Raw genomic sequence first — 22855 nt, 5'->3', positions numbered from 1 at the left:
CACACTGCACCAAAGGTTTGCTAAAACAAAACTGTTCTCAGTGTGAAATCTTAGAGCTTGTCCGCCCACAGCTTTTTGAAACCTGCAGCAAAAGAGGTTTGCAAATTTGCTCTCAGATGTTTCAAAAATGGTCAATGGGCATGGAAGATTTGCTGTTTTACAGTAAGATAACTAAAAGGATGATATTCCACTGGAACAAAAGACATCTATTAAACCACAGGGTGGATTTTTCATGATCATGAAAATTGATGAGAGACAAGATTTTTTAATTATTTGTTCATATCCTCTTTAAATTCCATTACACAAAATAAGATTTCGATAACATTGTCATCAAAAAAGAAATTACAATTTATATGTGTTGTATTCCACTTTTAAATTTGATATATTTTATGATATAAATGTATTTCTAAGCAGCAAATCAGATCCTCTTGGGAACTTCAGGGACTCAAAAAATCGTTTTGGTTAATTTTGTTAAATTAAGATATTTGAGGGTTTGAGGGATAATATGAGGGTTATGGGACAAAAAAGTCAAAAAAAATCTCACCTGCACTGAGCCAGAGGATCTGACGGGCTGTCCGTGAAGACAAAGGCTCGACCCAAATTAAGGCCCTTACTGATGCTGATTGCAGCCCATTAACCATAAGGTGGCATCTGCAAGGGAACAAAATATGTCTTCAAAAACCACATCTCCTCCCACGCCACAAACTTGCCCGTTTGGACTTTGCAAGGGAGCACCAAACATGGAACATTGAAAGGTGGTAGAAAGTTTTATTCTCTGACGAGAAAAAATTTACCTGGACAGTCCTGATAGCTTCCAACGTTACTGGCATGACAAGGAGCTCTCACTGCGATGTTTTCTACGCGGCACAGTGGAGGAGGCTCCATCATGATCTGGATGCTTTTTCCTTCAATGGAACAATGGAGCTTAGTGGTAGTAGCAAATATTCAAACGAGAACAGCTGGCTATGTGTAGATGTTGCAGGGGTCATCCCTTTTGACTGAGGGCCCTCGCTGCAGTTCACAATGCCCGCCTGGCGAAGGACTTCTTCCAGAAGAATAGCGTTGCTCTTTTGGACCACCCTGCGTGTTCCCCTGATCTAAATCCCATTGAGAACGTTTGGGGATGGATGGCAAGGGAAGTTTACAAAAACGGACGTCAGTTCCAGAACGTGGATCCCTTCGTGAAGCCATCTGCATCACATGGAGCAACATTCCCACCAGCCTCCTGGAAACACTCGCATCAAGCATGCCTAAACCTATTTTTGAAGTGATCAACAAGAACAGTGGGGCTACTCACTACTGAGTCCTTTTTTGACACTTTTTTTGTGTTTTATACTTTTGATCAGCTGATGAACAGCCTGTTTGAGTTTAAATGCAGTTTTCAAAAAATTGCCTACTTTATGTTTTCTTTCTCTTTCTCATGAAGGTATGAGGTGCCACAGAGAGGAAAGATAAAGTGAGTCCCATCAATATTTAACATATTGCGTTTGGTAATTGATGATAGTGCTGTCCTTGTCCTCTAACATGTCTGATCATTACCACAATAAAGTGTGTTTACCCACCTCCGCATAACAACTTGAGATGTGTAAAACCGCCTCAAGCTTGTCAACCAAAAGTTCATTCTTGTTGTTCCTGGTTTAGGTCTGCCTTCAAGAGGAAAGTGAAAAACATAATTTTTTACAACTACCGGTGCATCACTTAAAGGTAGGTGAGGGGTAAAAGGTGATTAATGGTGCACGAAATAAAAAAGAAAACATTTCATCATTTTTATTTACAGGAAATAAAAACGATTTAAGAAAAAGCAAATAAATGTTGTCTTTTTTCTTTTTCTTTTTTACATCTGATGTGAAGTGATGGTGGGTTAACTTTACCAAATTGTGCCTCTAACAGATTTTACATCTTTTACACCATCAGCAGGGTGAGAGGCAAGGGTAGATACTGGAATTAGTGACTTTATGAAGGTCAAGCAAGGACCTGATAGATTTTTAGATCTGTAACATGGTAAATTGAAATATCATTGATACAAAATGGTAACAGTAGTCTCACAACAAACTCATGAGGTTCAGCCTATTGTGATGACTTCCTGGGATTGCTCTGCCTGGGTGGTCTGCTTGTCCTTGTGTTTTTTCTTTCCAGGAAGTATCCAGGCAGATCAAGGTCTTCAGGCTGAATCAGTTCACCTGGGTTGGGGGTTGGACCACCTTTATAAAATCAGCTGGCCTACTCAGTCTGGTCTCTCTCTACCAGCAGCAGAACCCTTTTTCTTTGGTTGCTTTCGTTGATTACTTTTTAGCACTCAACATACCCCAGCATCCATACATTTCCAGACACCACTGATTTACAGATCTAACATATAACTTTGATTAATTTATGGAAATACGTTGATTGAATAAATTACTTTGGTTTGGTTTAAATTAAAGGTGTGCTCTCCTCCTTTGTTTTGTCATGAATTTTGAGCCAGTTCATGACACTATATACAGTGAAAGCAGTTAACTGCACTAAACTGAAACACTTAATTGAAAAACACAGCCTCTATTTCTATGCGCATTTTTAATTTGAAAAGATTGTCCTATTGGCATAATCTCCTTTATTTACTCAGATAGCTAAAGGAATGTAGAAGCTGACAATCAAGACAATTCAACAAAAAAATCATCAAATCTGAAATGTTTTGATCATTACCTTAAAAAGGAACCTAAAAAGCCTTTAAAAATGCTATCCTATAATTTGTAATATACAGTATTGAGTGATATGTATGAGTGTTTTGAAATGGACTGGATGATGTAATCAGTGAAAATATTTCACATGTGACTCTGATGGAATATTGCGAGCGACTTATCTATTATATCATCCGTTTTTTCTTCTTCTGGAATATTAAAATCATATTTGCGGTTACGTCTTCAATGCATATAACTTAAACCCAAAACACTTTGCAGTGGAAAATAGCTAATTCTGTCAATGTGTTTTCAAAAAGATGACACTGAAAGTGCTGATGTTATGAGTTTTGGTCTGCACCTGACGTCACAATCTATGTTTTGCCTGGAAACATTCTGTGGGGTTTAAGCCCCATTCTCACTGAAGTAACAGTCAGCACTACAGTCTTCAGTCACCCGGAAAGCAGTGGTTTATTTTTTGCTTGTGTCATTGTTTCAGTATGGTTTAGTATGAAATGCAAAATGTAAAAAGGAGTTGACGGTTAGCGTGAGGGGAACTGCAGTGCATGAACCTTGTTTCAGTGCAATCTATCTCCAATAAAATCGCAAATCTAATCTCTCTGTTTTCTGCTAATGCAATTGTTCTGTTGATCTAATCTATGTGAAGAAGATGAAACTCACACGGCACACTCAAAAAGAGTTGTACACTCAAAGCCACATAACAGTTACATAAACCATAATTACAGCAATTATTATAACGTGAATGAGAGTAACAGTCATAACTAGTAAGCTAACGAGATGATCTTAGATTTGCATGTTTGCATGTTAATATGTGATAATTAGCACAAACACAGCTGAGGATGATGAAGAAGTCATTAGAAAGTGTGGGTAATAAAGTACAGGACAAACTGGAATGTTTACTTAATGGTGATACTAAAGTAAAAGTCAGAGGACCACAGTAGAATTCATGCTCTGAGGGCCATGAATGTCCATACAAAATGTTATAATCCATCAAGTAGCCTGGTTGTGGAGCCAGATACACCCAACATTGTCATCGCAAAGTATGTCAAATTCATATTCACTAGACAATTTGATCAGTGTGATAACTGAAAATGAGTTCATAAAAGGTTGTGAAACTGTAATTTAGTGACTCAGAAAGAAGAAATTTTGCATATTTTGTAAGAAAGTAAAATGACTGAATTTCCAGCCTCTTCATAATGAATATCATCACTCTATCCAATTATTTGTTCAAGCAAGCATTACAAAGACAAACTCAGTGGCATTAATAAGTCTTTATCTAGTAGGAAAATTATGTCCTCATTAGAAAGCAACAGCATCTCATTCATATTTGATTCAAACACTAAAATCAACAGAAGTTTATGCTCTTTTGACGTGACCCTGTGTGTTCGCATACCTGTTAAGAGCTGATCAAGGTGGATAGTTAGTCATTTCACACTGGAGGCTGCAGTTTGCACCCAGTTTCTTTTATCCACAAACATGATCTTTCCTTCCAAACATTAACTGATTAAACTTGTTCAGATGATCAGATCAGGTTCAGATATGGTGCTTGGGAAGGAGGATTTAACCCTACCAAGTCTTTCTACACAATAGATTTTATTAAACACAGAGTCAATAACACCAAACACCAAGAAAACCACAAAGCTCATTGTTGACTTTAGGAGAAAGAAGGAGGATCACCAGCCTCTGGTGATTAATGGGGGAGGTGGAGGGTGGAGGACCTCACATGGAAGCACAACACCAACTCTCTGATCAGGAAGGCACAGCAGTGACTACACTTTCTGAGAGCTCTCAAGAAGGTCAATCTGTCACAACATCTGCTTGTGTCCTTCTATCGCTGTTACATTGAGAGTGTCCTGACCTACAACATCCTGGTGTGGTACAGCAGCACCTCTGCAGCTGAAAAAAGGCCTTGCAGAGAGTAATTAAAACTGCACAGATAATAACCAACACACATCTACCTGCTTTGGAAGACAGCTTTACCTCCCACTGCCTCCAGAAAGCAACAAATATTTTGAAACCACTAGACTGTTGAACAGTTTTTACCGAAAGCCCTGTGTGCGTGTGTGAGTGAGTGGAATGACTGTTAGTTAGTAGTTAGTAGTAGTAGTTATCTAGTTTTACCTTTTTACTTATTTATTGCTTTGAGATCCGTCCTCACTGCAATAAAATTTAATTTTGAATCTTGATTCTTAGACATTACGATGTGCATGAAGCAAATTATAACAACTTATTATTACTGTACATGAACAATCCACTTGACACATTTCACACACATCCACTTATCAAGTTGATATGTTGAACCTTGTTAGCAAACAGTTGCCTATTTCCACTTTCAGCAGTTATGGAGCACAATTATCATTTTTTTGTTGACGTGGTGAATGTAAGTCCAATATTTGCTCTCTTTAAGCTTGTTTTTGATGTCTACCATCTTGTGAGTCTCTGAAATAACTGGACTCATCCATAAATTATCCACCTGCCAGTTAGACCCCCTACCTTCCCTGCCCTCTTTAATAACTGACATAATTCATTCCTCATGATTTCTGGTGTTGTTCCATCATCACTAAAGACTGCTGCATTAACTCCAACACTCAAGAAACCTTGGTGCAGATCCGAAAGATTTGAACAACTTTCATCCTATCTCAAACTTGCCATTTATCTCCAAAATACTAAAGAGAACTGTTGCAGCTCAGGTAACCACCCATCTGTCTGACAACAATCTCTATGAACAATTTCAATCTGGTTTTTCATTCCCTCCACAGCTCTGAGACAGCGTTAATGAAAATCACCAGTGACCTCCTTATGGCATCTGACTCAGGACTACTCTCCATTCTGGTTCTCCTCGGCCTTCGACAATGTTTCTCATTACATCCTCCTGGACAGGCTAGCCTCCATTGGAATCACTGACATCCTTCTGGCTTGGTTCAGATCATATCTCTCTGGTCGCACACAGTTTGTTCAACCCAAGAACCTGACATTCGGCTCCTCTCCAGTTTCCAGTAGTGTTCCCCAGGGCTCTGTCCTTGGCCCCCTCCTGTTCATTATTTATGTTCTCCCTCTTGGTCACCTTCTCAGGAAATTTCATATTCAATTCCACTGTTACGCAGACGATACCCAGCTCTATCTTTCCACTAAGCCTACTTCCACTCTGCCACCCACAGCTCTAGCCGACTGCTTACTGGAAATTAAACCATGGTTTTCACTCAACTTTCTTAAACTCAACAGCGACAAAACCGAGGTCCTCCTCATTGGTACCAGATCAACCTTAGCAACACTCAACACTTTCTCCATGTCCATCAACAATTCCATTGTTCTTCCATACCCTCAGGTAAAGAGCCTAGGTGTCATCCTGGACAACACATTATCCTTTGAAGACCACATCAATAATATTACTCGGTCTGCATAGTAACATCTACACAACATCAACCGTCTCCATCCCTCACTTACATCAACACATCAACCCTCCTTGCTATCCTTGTAAACATCCTGATTACATCCCATCTGGACTATTGTAACTCTTTCCTCTTTGGCCTTCCTCAGAAATGTCTTCACAAACTTTAACTGGTCCAGAACGCAGCCGCTCGTATCATAACCAGAACTCCCTCTATTGAACACATCACTCCTGCCCTGCAGCAACTCCATTGGCTCCCTATCAAATCCTGAATTGACTTTAAGATTCTACTCCTCACTTTCAAGATCCTTCACAACCTGGCACCATCATATCTCTCTGAACTTATTCACATCTACACACATTCCCGAACTCTCTTATCCTCTTCTACCAACCAGCTCTTTGCCCCATCTGCCAACTTAACCACCATGGGGTCAAGAGCCTTCAGCCGATCTGCCCCCTGCCTTTGGAACTCTCTCCCACCAGACATTAGCACCTCTGACACTGTCTCCACCTTTAAATCCCACCTGAAAATGCACTTATTCTGAGTGGCATACTCTGTCTCACACTATGCAATCACATTCTTGTTTATTTATTGTACTATTGCACTATGTAGTCATATTCATATTTATTTATTTAACTTAACTTCCACATCAATGTTACCTGATTTAAATTGTTGGATGTACTGTTGATGTGTTATGTGTGTCTTGTAAGGTGTCCTTGAATGCTATGAAAGGCGCCTTTAAATGTAATGCATCATTATTATTATTATTATTATTATCATTATTATTAAATATGTCTTTAACCACTAAATGCTCCAGTATGCTAACTGTGTCAGTCTGCTTGGTGTTCAGCGGGTAGTGAACAGTGTTTTTTTTAGAGCCTTTTCTCTAAAAAAAAGTGGTAAGATTGAACCAGAACATTTCAGGCCGGACAGCTAAACAGTAAGCTAAAACTCACTACAAAGCTCCATAAAGCTGAGGGGAGCTGCAGAGTTGAGTGATCATTGTGATGTTACATATATTGATATATTGTTAAAACAGACCTTTCATTACACATGAAGAGTACATTTTTGTTTTTTCCTGAAACACTCATGTTGTCATCTGATTGACAGCATATGTGTAATAATATTTGGGGTGATATCCCACTCACCGGCCATTTTATTAGGTGCATCTTGCTAGTACAGGGTTGGATCCCCTTTTGCCTTCAGAACTGCCTTAATTCTTCGTGGCATAGATTCAACAAGGTACTGGAAACATATCTCAGAGATTTTGGTCCATATTGACATGATCGCATCACGCAGTTGCTGCAAATGTATTGGCTGCACATCCATGAGTCGAATCTCCAATTCCACCATATCCCAAAGTTCTATTTGATTGAGATCTGGTGACTGTGGAGGCCATTTGAGTACAGTGAACTTAACGTCATGTTCAAGAAACCAGTTTGAGATGATTTGAGCCTTGTGACATGACACATTATCCTGCTGGAAATAGCCATCAGAAGATTGGTACACTGTGGTCATAAAGGGATGGATATGGTCAGTAACAATGCTCAAGTAGGCTGTGGCGTTTAAACGATGCTCAATTGGGGGCCCAAAGACAATATCCCCCACACCATGACACCACCGCCAGCAGCCTGAACCATTGATACAAGGCAGGATGGATCTATGCTTTCATATTTCACCACATTCTCACCCAACCATCTGAATGTTGCAGCAGAAATCGAGACTCATCATTCCAGGCAACGTTTTTCCAATCTTCTATTGTCCAATTTTGTGAGTCCATGTGAATTGTAGGCCTAGTTTCCTGTTGTTAGTTGACAGGAGTGGTACACGGTGTGGTCTTCTGCTGCTGTAGCCTACATGACTAAATCCACTGAGTTGTTGCCATGTGATTGGCTTATTAGATGTTTGTGTTAACAAGCAGTTGAACAGGCGTATCTAATAAAGTGGCCAATGAGTATGTATTCATGTGTTAGAACTTCATGGTTCTTAGAGTAGGTAAACTTTAGTTTCTTCAAAGACAACTCTCTCCTGCTCCATTTAATATGCCTGTGTCTGTTTCTAAAGGGGATGATCATGGTAAGGACATGCTCATTATTTTAGCTTGTCCCAAACCTACCTGCTGATTCCACATTTCTCCATAAATAATCCATTCAGTTTCTTCTCCACATTGTGCCTTGCTTGAGTAGTGGTGAAACTAACGGGACCCATGCAGGAACACTGAGAATGCAACACATACTGCAAACAGCTCCAAGTATCGCCACAATTATTTCATTTTTCTATAAAAAAAAGAAAGAAAGAGGGGGGGGGGAGCATATTTTATAAGGTGCCACAATCATCTGCTCGTTTCCTGTGTGGGTATGAAAGCAGGTATTTTTAGTTATGACTGTGTTACCACACTGACATAATTTTCATCAAATTCAAGCTAAGTTGCATGACGTATGTGACATTTCTGAACTTTTCAAGTTGTAATTTGACTAAGGACGAGGAAAAATTACTCATGTTTCGTAGTACACCAGCCCAAATTTACTCAAAATAAAACAAAACAAAAAAAAAACATTAATCCAGATAGTGATCGTAGTAAAAATGAAAATAGGAGTGTTGTTTCTAAGCTGTTAGGTATTTCTAAAGAGATTTTTATTTTTCTAAACTGAATGTTTAAAATAAAATATTTAGAATACAATGTACAATTTACATGCAATATAATTTCAGTAGCTCTACAGTCTGTTAAACTACACCTGTATTTAAGTATCATAACTCAAAAAATGTGGTAATAATACCAAATTGAGCAATGTAATATCTTGAACATCCCTGCCCAGCTGAACAAGCACACACTGTCTAACTCCAACTGTATGTAAAAAAAATTACTGACAGAAAACATAATTTTGTTGTAAACAGTGAACACATATATTGTCCGTTTTCTTTTTCAGTTTGCAACATGAGGTGAGGTCTGTTTGTGAAATCTGAGCAAAGATAACCTGAAAAAAAAAACCAAGAAGGATACTCCTGTCCTCCAGATCAAATTAGCTGATTACCTGTGCTACAAAACATGATGCAAAATGCATTATTACTCAGTAAAAACATGTTTATCATAAATATTATCTTTTGGATAAACATTTACATCTGTTTTTCAGTCCCTGTTAAGTAAAGTTTTTGGGAAAAAGAACAAAAACATTCTAACCACACTCATACATTTGTCAAAATAGTTTGATTATATTATGTACAAGTGTTGCATCTATATGTTCTCCATTATTTCTTGCATGCAGTTTGATTTCAGCTTTTACATTAAAAAAAAGTATTTAAGATTGAAAATACAATATTTGTAATATACGTAGATCAACTCTCCGATACATTCAAAGGTCTGTATGTTGCTGTATATTATAATATAAGCTGTTGTCAGGCTTTGCAGGGTTTCTTGAGCTCTCCAGGTCTGGTGTTGACATACACATTTTCCTCCTCTTCATCATTCTTCAGTTTCCTCTGAGGTATACGACACACAGATAGAGACATGATCACAGATCATTTTCATATGAATAAATTAAGAATTGTTCATTCTTTGTACATACATGTTTACTTTAAACACTCACTGGATTCCTTCACTTGATTAAACTGACTGGACATTTCAGGTCATGCACAGTAAATGAGAGCAATCTATCTTATCATTCTCACCCATAGAACAATGCTGATGCAGGTTATTGTCAGGCTGTAGAGTAATAGAGCACCACATCCTGCCCACAACACCACCTCTGGTATGAGTGAAGACTTGACTTGACAGTTCTGATTTGCTTCTGAGGAGGTGTCATTGGTTTTCTGCTTTTCTATGAATCAACCAGAACAGAATTCATAAACGTTACATACTGTAAATATGCAATATCATCATATATATATAAAATGTTGGTACTGTGTTTTACCTGCCACAACTACTTCAGTGGAGTGGCAGGACACTTTGAATGGTGGAGGATAGATAACCTCCATCTTACATATGTACACTCCACTGTTGTTGGCTATGACTTCATACTGACCAGAGAAGGAGCCCCTTGAATCATGCGCCTGCATAAAGGAAGATGGGGAAATTATCACATTTTATACTTCAAGACATTAATTGCAGAGTTAAGACTGTAAGTAATACAGGTACTAGAATTAAAGACAGTGTCTTATAATATCACAGTTCTGTCACAGAGCCGGGTCTCAGCTGCTGCCCATGCCAGATTAAACTGTAAGGTTAAGAGTTTTATGTTCGTAATAGTGTTAACATAGAAGTTAAGACGTCTTAATAGTAAGGATTTGGACCTGACCTTCACAGTGAAAAGGGGGATTAGATAGTTTTATGGTAATTGAATTTGCAATTTGGTCTTTAAAACACACTAAATGAGACATGGATTATACATAATAATAATTACACTAGAAAAATAAAAGAGTACTCAAAAATCATGTGTTGTATGCTGCCTATGACAGCTGTGCCTGATGACTGACTCTCACGTAGGCAGATTTTATGAGTAATGCACAATTTATATGAGATGATGACATGCACTCAAGGAAAGGTAGTTTGAGAGGTATCTTGTGCTTTAATTTTCAAACAGTCTGACTAACTGTGACTCAATTGATTTAAATACATAATGTGGAATATTACAGTATTTTCATCATATGAGGGCTGACATGAGTGCCTCATCGTAAAGTCTTTGTATTTTTTCCATTTTATCGATTCCCTTTCTTGGTGAAAATCAAAATAAAGAGGAAGTCACTGCAGTAGCTCGGTTTCAACTGATTTAGATTGCCTTGGTAGACATAGCAAACTTGCTTGCATTCTTGCTTCTCAAGATTCTTAAGTGAGTTCCACTGACTGTAGATTTCAAAGAGGTGTATATTTAATTTTACTTGTCTGTTTCTGCCCAATACTTGCTATAAAATCCAATGTCCTTGTGTTGAAGAGATATCCACAGTCCACTATCTGAATAACATCAATAATGCCATTCTTAAAGACATTTTTAAAACATTTGAGATTTGAATTTGGAGCATTATAAAGAGCCTGTATGTTTACACTCCTACAATGTTTTGAACCCTTTCGGCACTGTAGAAGTCTTACCTAACTTTCCTGGTATTCAGCAGGTGGGAGTGCAAGTCAAAAGTGCTTTTGTGACAGGACCTTTGACACCTTGTGCACAGCCCTGGGGCACTTAACACCTGCTGAGGCCTACAGCATTACTAGAGTTTAAAGGAAAGCAACAGAAAGTTGTTTTTCTCACCTTGCTACTGTGGTGTGTAGTATGATGTCATTTAGTGTTCTAGATATGTCGTGGGGTGTATGTATCACATCCTGAGTACATGTCAACTTCAACTGCAACAAAATGCAGACCTCCAACTCTGGAGGTCAGCAAAAATAAGATACTATCTTTAAAGAGCTGCTGCACCCTGTCCAATAATCCTGCTTGCACTGCCGACTAGTGGTGGTAATAAACTTTTTGAGGCATGATTTCATTTGACAAAACAGCACCATGTTACATCACAGGTGGGTGTGTTCACAAGTACAACAGCCCACCCTTGAACACACCTAGCAGTAATGTTGGGTGCAGTCAGGTGATCAAGAGACAAATCTATTAACATACTGAGACCAGTGCAGCCATATTTTAATCCTTTGAAATCAACTGCCACCCTGGTTTAAAATCTAGTTTACGCTGCCATCTAGTGGTCACTCACTTCATGCACTGTCCACAACCTGTGACGTTCTTAGTTGTTTTATACAACAGCATGATATACAGGATTTGTTGTGTAATCAGTTTTATAAAGAAACCACAGATTGCATAACATTTCAATGTAGTGCAACACTGCAGCAGAGGTGAGATATTGTGGCTTACTTGGAACTCGTTAGTCAGATAGAGTAAAGTCTTCTAGGCAAAAGAAGCTAATTGGACACTCTTTTGAAAATGTACTTACTGTGATGTTATTTTTGCTGGTGACTTATGACATATAATGCTTAAAACAAAATGAATTAAACTGTAATAAAAATGAATATAATTTTTTATTTTTTGTGTTCCTCGGAATAAAAAAAAACATAACCACTGAAACCTACAGACCACAGACCTGTTGTCATAAATACAAACAGTGCAAAGTACAAAAGCTCTCTGTCTCTCTCTCTCTCTCTCTCTCTCTCTCTCTCTCTCACACACACACACACACACACACACACACACACACACACACACACACACACATACACACACACACACACACACTGACTAACCTCGGGCAGACGTATTCGGCTGATGCACTTGCCATTGAAAAGGAGCTGGTAGATGAGCTCTGAGCTGCTGGCGTCGTTTGACGGACAGGATACCGAAACTTTACTGAGTTTTGTTGACACTGTGCGAGTGGTGTTAACTGTTAGATAAACAGACATACAAGAGGCTTACAATATGGTTATCAAAATGTCAGCAGCTAGTGCAGAGAAATGATTCATAGGTGTCAGTGGTAGGGGATGTTTCCCACTTTAACACAATTAGAAACCACATATAAAGCATGTATTCTCAGGTTACAACTTCCCTTACCTTGCACTTACACCTTGATTGAATGTTCTGAGTGTATTTCTACAACTATTAGTTTTGCCCAAAGATGACAAAACAAAAGAAAGTCTTGAGAGTCGTTTTTACATCAGTTATGACATTCAAAGTACTTAAAAGTGCAGTTTGTGGAATTTAGTGGCATCTAGCAGAACGTACTTGGCAGAAATGGAATATAATATTCATAACTATGGTTTAATTGGTGCGTAATCTAATGAAAACACGTATCACAACATATCTACACAAAGAGCAGGTCCATTTTCACAGAAGCCCCCATGTTGAACCGCTCAGTTTCCACAGTTGCCCGGAATAGTCAAACCAAACTCTAGAGAGGGCCTTTTACATTTTTCGCGAGTTTCATAGCCACCATAGGCTCTTTTATAAGTTAAGAAGGGGATGGGGAGAGGAGGAGTACTCTGTTAATTACAGTCTGCAACCTCACTATAAATGCCTCTAAATTCTAAACCACACTGGTCCTTTAAGTTAAAAATCACTTAACATGAAGTCAGCTAAAATTAAACTAGGTGTTATCTTGGGCTGTGACTTGAGCCTCGAGCAACATATAAAGAAACTAGAAAGTAGTCTTGTAATATCTTAAAAATACGATCTTTTAAAAAAAAAGAAGTAATTATGTATGTTTTAATATCCTCCTGCCACGATTATTATAATGCTTTATTTACTTGCTTGAACAGTCAAGCTATGGAGCACCTCCAAATCGTTCAAAATTCAGTAGCTGCTTGGCCTCACTGCAGTGGCTTTGTGGGTCCTTTAGAATCCAATTTTCAAGTACTTTTCATCACATACAAGGCTTTGCATGATATCGCATTGGAGTATATAACTGAACTCCTTACACTTAAGAATATGAAGCCCCTCAAATCAGCCACTTCGGTTCTGGGTCAAGTTAAAAACAAAGGGTGATTGAGCCTGTGATGTACTGGCTCCTCGGCTCTTGATCGGCCTTCCACTGAGCATCAGATCAGCTCACACTCACTACGTTCAAATTTCATCGTATAACCCACTCTCATCAAACATAAGCTTGTTTTAAATTCTGGCAAAACTTATATATGCTATTCTCTAGGTATCCAGCCCACTGCTCATATCTATAAACTGTTGAATGTTATAAATACTGGATACCAGACACACTTTTTATAGTAATGTGGAACACCTATCAAGCAAACTGAGAGTCAAAATAGAATATGTGTATAGAAGCAATTAGTGTTTCTCTTCTGTTAGTTGGAAGACCAATGTACAATTTAAGGTTAAGTCTGCATTAGATTATGGTGATATTATGTTTGCTTCACCATACACCTTATAGTCTTTTAACTTTGTGTATCCCTTTTCTTCACACTGCAGTTGGAAAAAGTGTGATTAAATACTTTACTGAGTACAAATGGAATGAGCTGCAAAACACTGAGTAAGTCCAATTGCTTTTCTTCATGTGAAAATGTGTCTGTGAATTATCCGTACAGCTGCCTATGCTTAAAAATGGTATGTTTATTCTAGTATACAGGTCTCTCTTGAAAAAGAGATCCTGATGTCAATGAGACTACATGTTTAAACAAAGCATCCTCATCTTTTTACCTTTGTCTTTAATGCTGCTTATGTCCATTTAATTTCCACATTTCATTATCTATCATTATAAGATGAGGCAAGGAACGTATGTTTCCAGCCACATTATCTAATCTACTTTGTTTGGATGTTAAAGTGAAACTGAGCTCCTGAAATATCAACAGTAATCCCTCAATACACAGGAAAACTGTGAACTTTTACCTCCTGTACTTACATTATAATAAGTATGTATGAACAGAAAATAGAAAACTGTATCAAATCAATTATAAACTATAATCAATCCTCACAGTGGACAGTTTGGGTTCATGTTTTTTTACCATTTACCTGCATTTTCTATTCCAAATAAGTTTTGCTTTCATCCAATTAACACAATTAACTTGGTGTGTGAATTGTTATCACGATAACTACAAACCCACAAAATTAAATGGGTCAGTGCTCACGTATTAACTTTTTTCTACAGTTTTGTTTGATTATATTTTGGAAACAACACAAACACACAGTTTGGTTGCTAATACACCTGCATCTAAAAGAGTAAACACTTAGCCTCACTGACAGTGTAACCTACTTAACGGTAACAGACATGTTTGTATATGCCCTATGATATTGGAATGGAATTTGGTCCCTGAGATCCTCCCCCTCAATGTCTGTGGTTGAAGGTACGTGCAAGAGGAGAAATTAAGCTTTCAGTCCTGATGTAGCTCCTGTATTCTGTTCTAGTAATATAAGTTGAGTAGAAAAAAACAAAAAAAGAGAGAGAGAAATTATATCCACCACCTCTTTTGGTAATGTTACATTGAACAGATGTGATAGACATGACCTGATACAACAGCAGTACAAAGCTTTTGTTGCTGGGTTTTCTGTGTCATCAGTTTTTAAGTCAGTGTGTGTCAATTCTAATGAACTCAGTGAACTATGATTTAGACTTAGTCTAAATCATAGTAACTAGAGTGATTCATTTGAATGGAGGACTTATTGTGGCTAAACATTTACAACACCATGTGATCCTATTTAGCCCAAAAACACTTTTTCCCATAGACTTACACTGTGAATGAGACATCTGTAAATTAGCAGATTAATTTTTTTGAGTGTTGCTAGGTTCCTGCTTCCAATGCTGTATCCAGTTCTCTTCATACATCCATGGTGTAAAGCTGGGAAACATGCCAAAAAAGTCACAGAGGGTGACTCCCTGAATGAAAGTAGGTTTCCATTGTAGCCTATGATTGTGTGAATGTTTATATGGATGCAGAACTGAAACCACTCTGCTTCATGAATGTGTGAGAAGTGGAGGACACATTATCATTATTGATGCAAGTGAAACTGATTCCACGGTGCATATCATTCTAATCAGTGTGTTGCGTGAATGCAATATAGCCCAAGCCAACATGTGATACTTTGGAAATTTACTACACAAAATAATCTTTCACAGCTTGGAAAAAAGAACGAAAATGATATTATAATTTATTTTATATTTAAATTATGTATATCTATCTATGTATATCCACCTATACATATATATACATAACGTGACGTAGCGCCAGAACAGCTTCACTGCGCAGTGTTTAATTGGGTTGAGATCTAGTCGCTGCGAAGGCCACAGGAAATGATTAACATCATTTTCATATTCATCAAGCCATTCAGTGACCCCTTGCGCCCTATGGATGGGGCCATTATGGGTTAGGGTTAGGGTTAGGGAAACCACTTCCATCAGGATAGAAATGTTTCAACATAGGATAAAGATGATCACTCAGAACAACTTTGTATTGATTTGCAGTGACCCTTCCCTCTAAGGGGACAATTGGACCCAGACCATGCCAACAAAATGTTCCCCACCGCATAAAAGAGCCACCAGACCCCCTCACTGCAGGGGTCAAGCATTCGGACCTGTAGTTGTTTTTCCTTTCATTTTTCATCCGTCAGTATGTTTTGTCTTTGTTCCAAAGTTGTAAAAAGTACCTTCCCAGTTAAAGTGTCACTTTCACAACTTAGTATTAGTATTAGTAATAATATTAGTGCGTATTGCATAATTGTGAAATGGTGATAATGTAGCGTTTCCTGTGTTTATTTATTTGAATGTGAAGAAACATTTTTATTTGCATGTTTAAATAATTGTCTAAGTAAATATCAGTTTAGTCTTAATTTAATTTTGCCATATCTTTCTAATATTTTCTTAAAATCCCAGAAGTGCTTTTGAGGTGAAGAAAATTACTCCGTGCAACCAAGGTGAGAAATTATCAAACAGATTTAGCATGAATCTACCATTTATCTCATCAGGATCTGATTCCAGGTATTTGATCTCATAAAAATCCCTGCTGTCATTCTGAAACTTGTGATTTTCAGCCGTCACTTCTACGAACACAACCAAAGTTTAATTCTGAATTTAACTCAGCTTACCTGAACATGCTGTGATCTTTCTGTCACTCAAACACACCATCACCATGCAGAGAACCCCAACTCTCATCTTGTTCTTGTGACCACGATTGATCAGTGTCAATAATTGAATGTTCAGTATTAAGCTGTATTGAGGAACAGCCTGACATTAAGCCAGGTGCAAGGGGATTGCCAAGACCCTAACGGCAACAATCCTGGTGGTAATACTGGTGTCAACTAAAACCATGTCGGTTCAGTAATACAAATAAGCTGAAGAGAAATGTGTGATATGAAGCAGACAGGAACACTTCCTGTGTGAAGCTGTGAAACCATATACAATCTGCGCATGCACAAACAATAAGTAAACCTGCAAACATGTGCTCACACACATTTAAACACTAACACATATTTCTATACACACTGTTACAAACATACTGTACACTCGCGCATGCAAACATGCTTATACACATGCACATACACAAGACATACAAGTAAAGTCTCAAAGACACATATACATACACACACATAAACATACACACACACACACACACACACACACACACACACATACAGAGGGGGTGCGAGAAATTTTAAACCACTGCATCACCCACGCAGGGTGAGCACCACAACTCATGTCTGACTTTTTCCAGAGAGGCATTCTGAGCTTTTTTCTATGAAAAGTTGTTTTATGTCTCACCATAGAAAGGAAAATATAAAGTACAATGATGAGACAGAAATTATGGTAATCATCACAGCATTGTTTTAATGCCAATATCTTTAATATAATGTGTTTTTTTTGTGTTATTAATCATCATTTGTATTTGTTTTGACTGTATGTTGTCTATCATGTTAAGGCCGACCCCATTGGGGTAGCTGTTGTGGATTACTCTTTAAGACATATCACCTGTGGTGACCACACACTGATTGGTAACCTTTGGCTGTATAAGCACCGCGCCTGTGTGGTCACTCTGACTCTTTGATTTTCACTGCAAACAGTTGTGTTTGTTTATTCTCTTGAGGGCGTTGAGTAGCGTGTGTTCAGACAGATTGTGTGCAGTATTATCCACTTACTTTGTGTTTGGGGTGTTTGCTCTCTGTCTGGGTAGCTGCAATCGTCTTTGCCACACAGGCTGGTGAAAGTAATTTGACTAGATTTTTAAATCTACTTTTGCTAGTATTTGTTTAGTTTATTTGCCCTTGTATTTTTAGTGTTATTTGAGTATTTTATTTTTGTTTTGGTTTATGAATTGGGTTTCACTACGGGCTCCTCAAGTTATATACGTAGATAGGTCAGTATAGGACCAGCATGTACCTGGGAGGGTCCCTGTTTTTTGGGGTATTTTTTAAATGTCTTTGTTCTTTGGTTCGCTTGCTTGAATTGATAGATAAACTTAAAGAAAACACATATACAAGATGTATGCTACAATATGTTTATTTCAATTGTGGTGAAATATTTAGCTCAGGTTTGTAGGACTGACTAAAAATATTTAAGTAGAACAACAAAACATGGTTTTTCAAACCAAGTCTCACACATATCAGCCCCCATACACATACACACATATATATATTATCACTAACTGGCTCAGTGTATGTGACAAAGAGGGTAGAAAGTCAGGTTGAAGTGCCAATTAAATGTTTTTTGGGAATAAAACAACATAACTATTTACAAAGGACACAAGGTGTGGAGAGTAACTGCATCAGTGGTGAATGGAGTGTATGGATGAGTGAGAAATGTGTATGCTGCTGTTGAATGCAGGAAAAGAGGTCAAAAGAAACCCCAAACCTGAAGGGATGTGGAGCCTAGGAGAGAGAAAGAGAGACAATATGACTGGACTGGTAGTTATAGCCTAACATTGGTAGAGGCCTTGTCAGGTGTCAACAATGACCCTCCCTGACTGTCAGCTGCCACCTACAGGAAGTGGCTGACTGAACACTGTAGGCAGAAAGGGGGTGGGGGGTTGTCATAAAGAAAAAACACACACACCTCCACACACACATACACATGCACACACAAAAACCCCACAATTGCCCAAAATGATTTTCAGCACCTACATAGTTTGGATTATATCTCATTGGGGTTTGAACTACCCACCAGTTAACCCTTAGCAAAAAAGTACTTTATTCAAGTGTACTACGGGTATACTTATTTTATACTAAAACTGAGGCAGTATACTTGAAGTTTACTTTTTATACACTATATTTTACATACTTATATAGTATATATTAGAATAGTATAGTGAAGTATACTTGGCTTATACTGAAAAGTATAAAGAAAAGTCTAAGACTAAGTACATTAATACTAAGACTTATACTTATACTTTAATACTTATACTTGTACTTTAGTATACTTTTTACTTCTTTCTGCCACAAAGTACTAATACTTAGTATATCTTGATCCAAGTACAGAATAAGGTCAAGTCATTGACTGGTGCTTACATTTAATTTAGCAGAATAAAAATGTTTTTCACTCCACACATTAGCTTTGAGGTATTACCCCTGTTATAAACTTATATGTTCAACATCATATAGTATAGAACTAGTACAATGGCACTATATAGAAGAGTGTACTTGTGGTATACTTTAAGTATACTTCAATAAACTAAAATGTGGATACTTAATAAAATAAACTTCAAGTATACTACTTTTTGTTAAGGGAACCCTCACACTAAAATCTTATGTCTTTTTTTCCCTCTTTTTAAATTTTTTTTCTAAATCGTGACATGTACATCTCCTGTAAGACACAATGTTCTAATTAACCCACTATGAAAATAAGTTCCTACTGTTGATGTGTTCATCATCTAGCATAACGAGGAAACTTTTCGTAAAGCAATGTCACTGTTACTTTTGTTTTTGTCTTTATTAGCAGACACTCAGTGGCATAGAGGCCAACAGGAAACAAGCGGAGAGAGAGAGATGGGTATGATATGCAGCGAAAGTCTTTGCCGGTTAGCCTTGCCGGACTCAAACCAGTGAATTTACAGTTATGTGGCATGCGTTGTAACTACTTGGCTACAGGTCGTTCCCCACGGTCATGTTTTTAAAGAAATCAGACATATTAAACCTTGGGCTAATAAAACCAAACATACATTGAGAGAACTGGCCCTTAAGGACTTAGGCGATCGGCAATAGCCACAGGTAGCTACAAATATATCTCGCTTCTGACCACATCCACCCATATCTATCTGTGATCTGGAGCAACAGACTGGAGAGGACAATGAGCTTGCCTTGTAACCACATCCCAACCACATCTGCACCTGGCATTAAAATGTGACCTGTGTGCAGATGAGAGAGAATGCATGTTAACGCAAGATGTAAATGCACTCAGGGCGCACAGACACCGACTGAGTGTGGCAGTTCTCTCCCAGTGACTACAGGCTCATTCCAGAAGAGAGAGTTGCTGTGTGGGTGCCTGTCTACTAAAAGAGGGAGAGAGACTGGCTCCCAGTGTTTGTGAAAAGCAGACTGTGTGTGGTGTCTTTGTCTCTTCCCTCTCTGTGTGAATGGTCTCCTTGACTTTTGCCTCTGTGGTCTATCCTCTTTCCAGGTCTTCATGATGAAGATAAGTTACATCTTCTTCATGTTTACTTGTGTTAATTCTCAGATTTTCCAAATTGTTATTTTAAAATTGTCATTCTGGAGTCATCTGCATTGATTAGTGTTTGTCAGCCATACGTGTCCACTCAGGTTGAGGATATATCATTTATTTGTGGGCAAGGTAAAATATGTATCTGGAGCAACCTGGTAGTAGTATGCCATATAATCTATAATCACAGCAACCCTCTCTCTCCCTGATTCCTTTCAGCCTCTATGTCAGTTACTGTATAAATACAGTAAAGGCAAACAAGTCCAAAATTTTAAAAAAAGGTAAAATATGTATCAATTTGACTTTTCAAACCAAGAGAAATCTGTAATTTGAATCATGTAACAGTCGGATTCATTTAGTCTATCTATCATCATCTCTTATCATACCCTGTCTAGCAGAGAGAGAACGTTGGCGTTGTGGTTGCCTACCACAAAGACATCTAGCAAAGAGTATAAGCATGCAAGATAATGTGTTGGCGTTGTGGTTGTCCACCAAAAACCTTCTCATACATTAACTTTTATTCTCTTTCAAGCAACATCTTTATCATAAACTTTATAGATCTTGGTCGTATTTAAGTATATCTTTTCATGTGATTAAGGATTTTAATCCTCAGATGTCCAGGTCTTAAATTAGCAGCATTTAGCTCATACAGAGCCCCTTCAAGAGAGACACTTATTTTTTAATGTGAAAATGCTTTATTTAGTGTTTTTATCAGTTTTAATCGCAGTGTGCATTTATCTTGGAGACCTCTGAGGATATTTTGGCTCCAGGTGGAGTCTCTTAAATCATGGACACTGAAGGAATTCTAACTGGGAGAAACTGGTTGTTTAACCATCAAGACAACAACTCGCATGATCTTCACAAATTCATCAAACTCTGTCTTTTGTTATTGTTTTGATCAAATGAGAATGAGGCCTAGCAGTAGAAATTACCTAATGAGTATTTAAAGAGAATATCCAGACATGTTTCAGGATGTTTATAATAATAATAATTTGTTTACGATATGGTTTTCCTACAAAAATAAAGTTCCCACTCCTCCCTCATTCAATTCTTTAATCTATGAACGTGCACATTTTTTTCATTTCAAGAGTTTAACTTCTGTAAACAGGATGTCTCCTATTTCACTGTAGAGTCCATTCTAAGTGTTTGTGCACTGGGGGCTTCACGTTTCCACATCACACTCACAAATCCCACATGAAGTTTCATACCCCTTAAAACTCATATTTCCAATGAGTAGAGAAACTATTTTCCCCTTCAGCAGATGAATGTAAAAACTCTGCACGTACATCATTCTGCACACTGAAGTGCAAACATCCAACTGTAGGAACAAGAAGAGGAGGGGGGGTGTGAACTTTATACACTAGTTACACTAATGGAAATGTAGATTTTGAGTGATAGTGCGGTTGTATTTTGTGTGAAAAGGCATGTGAAGTGAGTTTGTGAGTATGTACCTGTAACTCTATCTAAGCAGTCTATCAGTTGATAGACTACTTGGTTAGCACTAAAAAATGCGTCTGCCATGACAGCCTCAGATAGCGATCGGGGCTGTGGGCTGGAAAGTTGTCAAAGCGCTGAGAAATGTGATGCAGTTCATGTTTTTGTGATTAATGTTTTTCTGTTGAACAGCTGACATGTTCCACCAACTATAAGCTAACAGGGGATATCCGCTTCAACAGACTGTACCTTCAAAAAACTGTCTGTTTGTGCCTCTGTGTGTATAATTTGTAGTTGTGAATGTTCGGTAACAGTTTTGTAATGATGGAAGAATGACATGAAGTGTTTGATCAACATGGAGTCTCTATGTACTGATTTAATGCTGCGGTTTGAATTTCAATTATATTTCTGTAGTGAAAAGGTCAATATAACTATGAGGTTATGGTGACAATAATTATTGTTGCCAGCCGCCCAGTGCAACATATGCAAGTGAGGTGTTTGTGGTTTTCAGCAGAGCAGCTCACATCACCTCCTCTTCCTTCCTCTCTTCTGTCTGCCTGGTTGTTCTGCTGTAGGATACTCTCCACACTCTCACATATATGCTTTCAACATTATACATGGCCTGCAGTGCCTTATTTTTCCCAGGATTTACTGTTACTGTTAGTCACAGCGGCATGGATGTAAAGGGAATTAAATATTACTCTTTTAACAGCCCTGAATCCTTTGTTTTTATTATCCACCTTTGCAATTGTATTGTGTGGTTGTTGTTGTTTTTCCTGAGCTTTTCCTTTTTCTCCACTGGCTGTATTCCCTGTGCACCATGTCCTTGGCACTCAGAATGCCACTGTTGACTTTGGGAGGGTACAGGCAGCCACGTACGTCCACGATACACAATATCCACATAGAGTTAACAGCCAATTCTTTTCACCTAGCAACGTCTCATGGAGGAAATGAGAAGTTCATACCCACCCCCAGATTCCACCCTCCTCCGCACAAGCTTCCTGTACACCCAGTAGGATTTGTTCGAGCAAGATGATCCCTCACCATTTTCCCACCTTTGAACACTGTCAGATGTGTTTAAATGTCCCGATCTGGTCATGGGTCTCTGTAGTGGTGGGAAGTGCTTTCACACTAGGAAAAATCTCCCCCTAAAATATTTCTAATTAATTCATCCTTAATGATCTCTGAAAACCAAACATCCTAATATCAATGAAAGTATATATGATAGAGATTTCTTAATGTGAAAATGTGAAAGCTCAGCTCACCTTTACTTTATTTCATTCAGCATTA

The 22855-nt window shown here is 38.1% G+C and overlaps 1 protein-coding gene across 2 annotated transcripts; it reads right to left on the bottom strand.

Moving 5' to 3' along the window:
• Nucleotides 1–9435: 9435 nt before the first annotated feature.
• On the bottom strand, nucleotides 9436–16693 carry LOC128368405 (T-cell-specific surface glycoprotein CD28 homolog). Of its 2 annotated transcripts, none has more exons than XM_053329202.1 (5): nucleotides 16573–16693; nucleotides 12297–12433; nucleotides 9970–10108; nucleotides 9728–9876; nucleotides 9436–9538 (listed from the first exon to the last, which is right to left on the bottom strand). In XM_053329202.1, exons 1-5 carry the CDS (start codon nucleotides 16637–16639, stop codon nucleotides 9455–9457), a joined length of 576 nt encoding a protein of 191 aa, XP_053185177.1. In that variant the 5' UTR covers nucleotides 16640–16693; the 3' UTR covers nucleotides 9436–9454. The 2 variants fall into 2 exon arrangements, with proteins under 2 accessions (XP_053185177.1, XP_053185178.1); XM_053329203.1 differs by having other exon boundaries at nucleotides 10081–10108.
• Between the last annotated feature and the right edge of the window lie 6162 nt (nucleotides 16694–22855).

Source organism: Scomber japonicus, chromosome 11 (genome assembly GCF_027409825.1).
Source record: "Scomber japonicus isolate fScoJap1 chromosome 11, fScoJap1.pri, whole genome shotgun sequence".
Taxonomy (NCBI): Eukaryota; Metazoa; Chordata; class Actinopteri; order Scombriformes; family Scombridae; genus Scomber; species Scomber japonicus.
This window is presented reverse-complemented; position numbering and strand designations above follow the sequence as displayed.

Excerpts from the sequence above, each read along its gene's own strand:
- LOC128368405 (XM_053329202.1), bottom strand. The coding sequence starts at position 16,639 with ATGAGAGTTGGGGTTCTCTGCATGGTGATGGTGTGTTTGAGTGACAGA. Across the intron at positions 12,434-16,572 it reads AAAGATCACAGCATGTTCAG|TTAACACCACTCGCACAGTG; the intron begins GTAAGCTGAGTT and ends TTTATCTAACAG. Across the intron at positions 9,877-9,969 it reads CACTGAAGTAGTTGTGGCAG|AAAAGCAGAAAACCAATGAC; the intron begins GTAAAACACAGT and ends GTTGATTCATAG.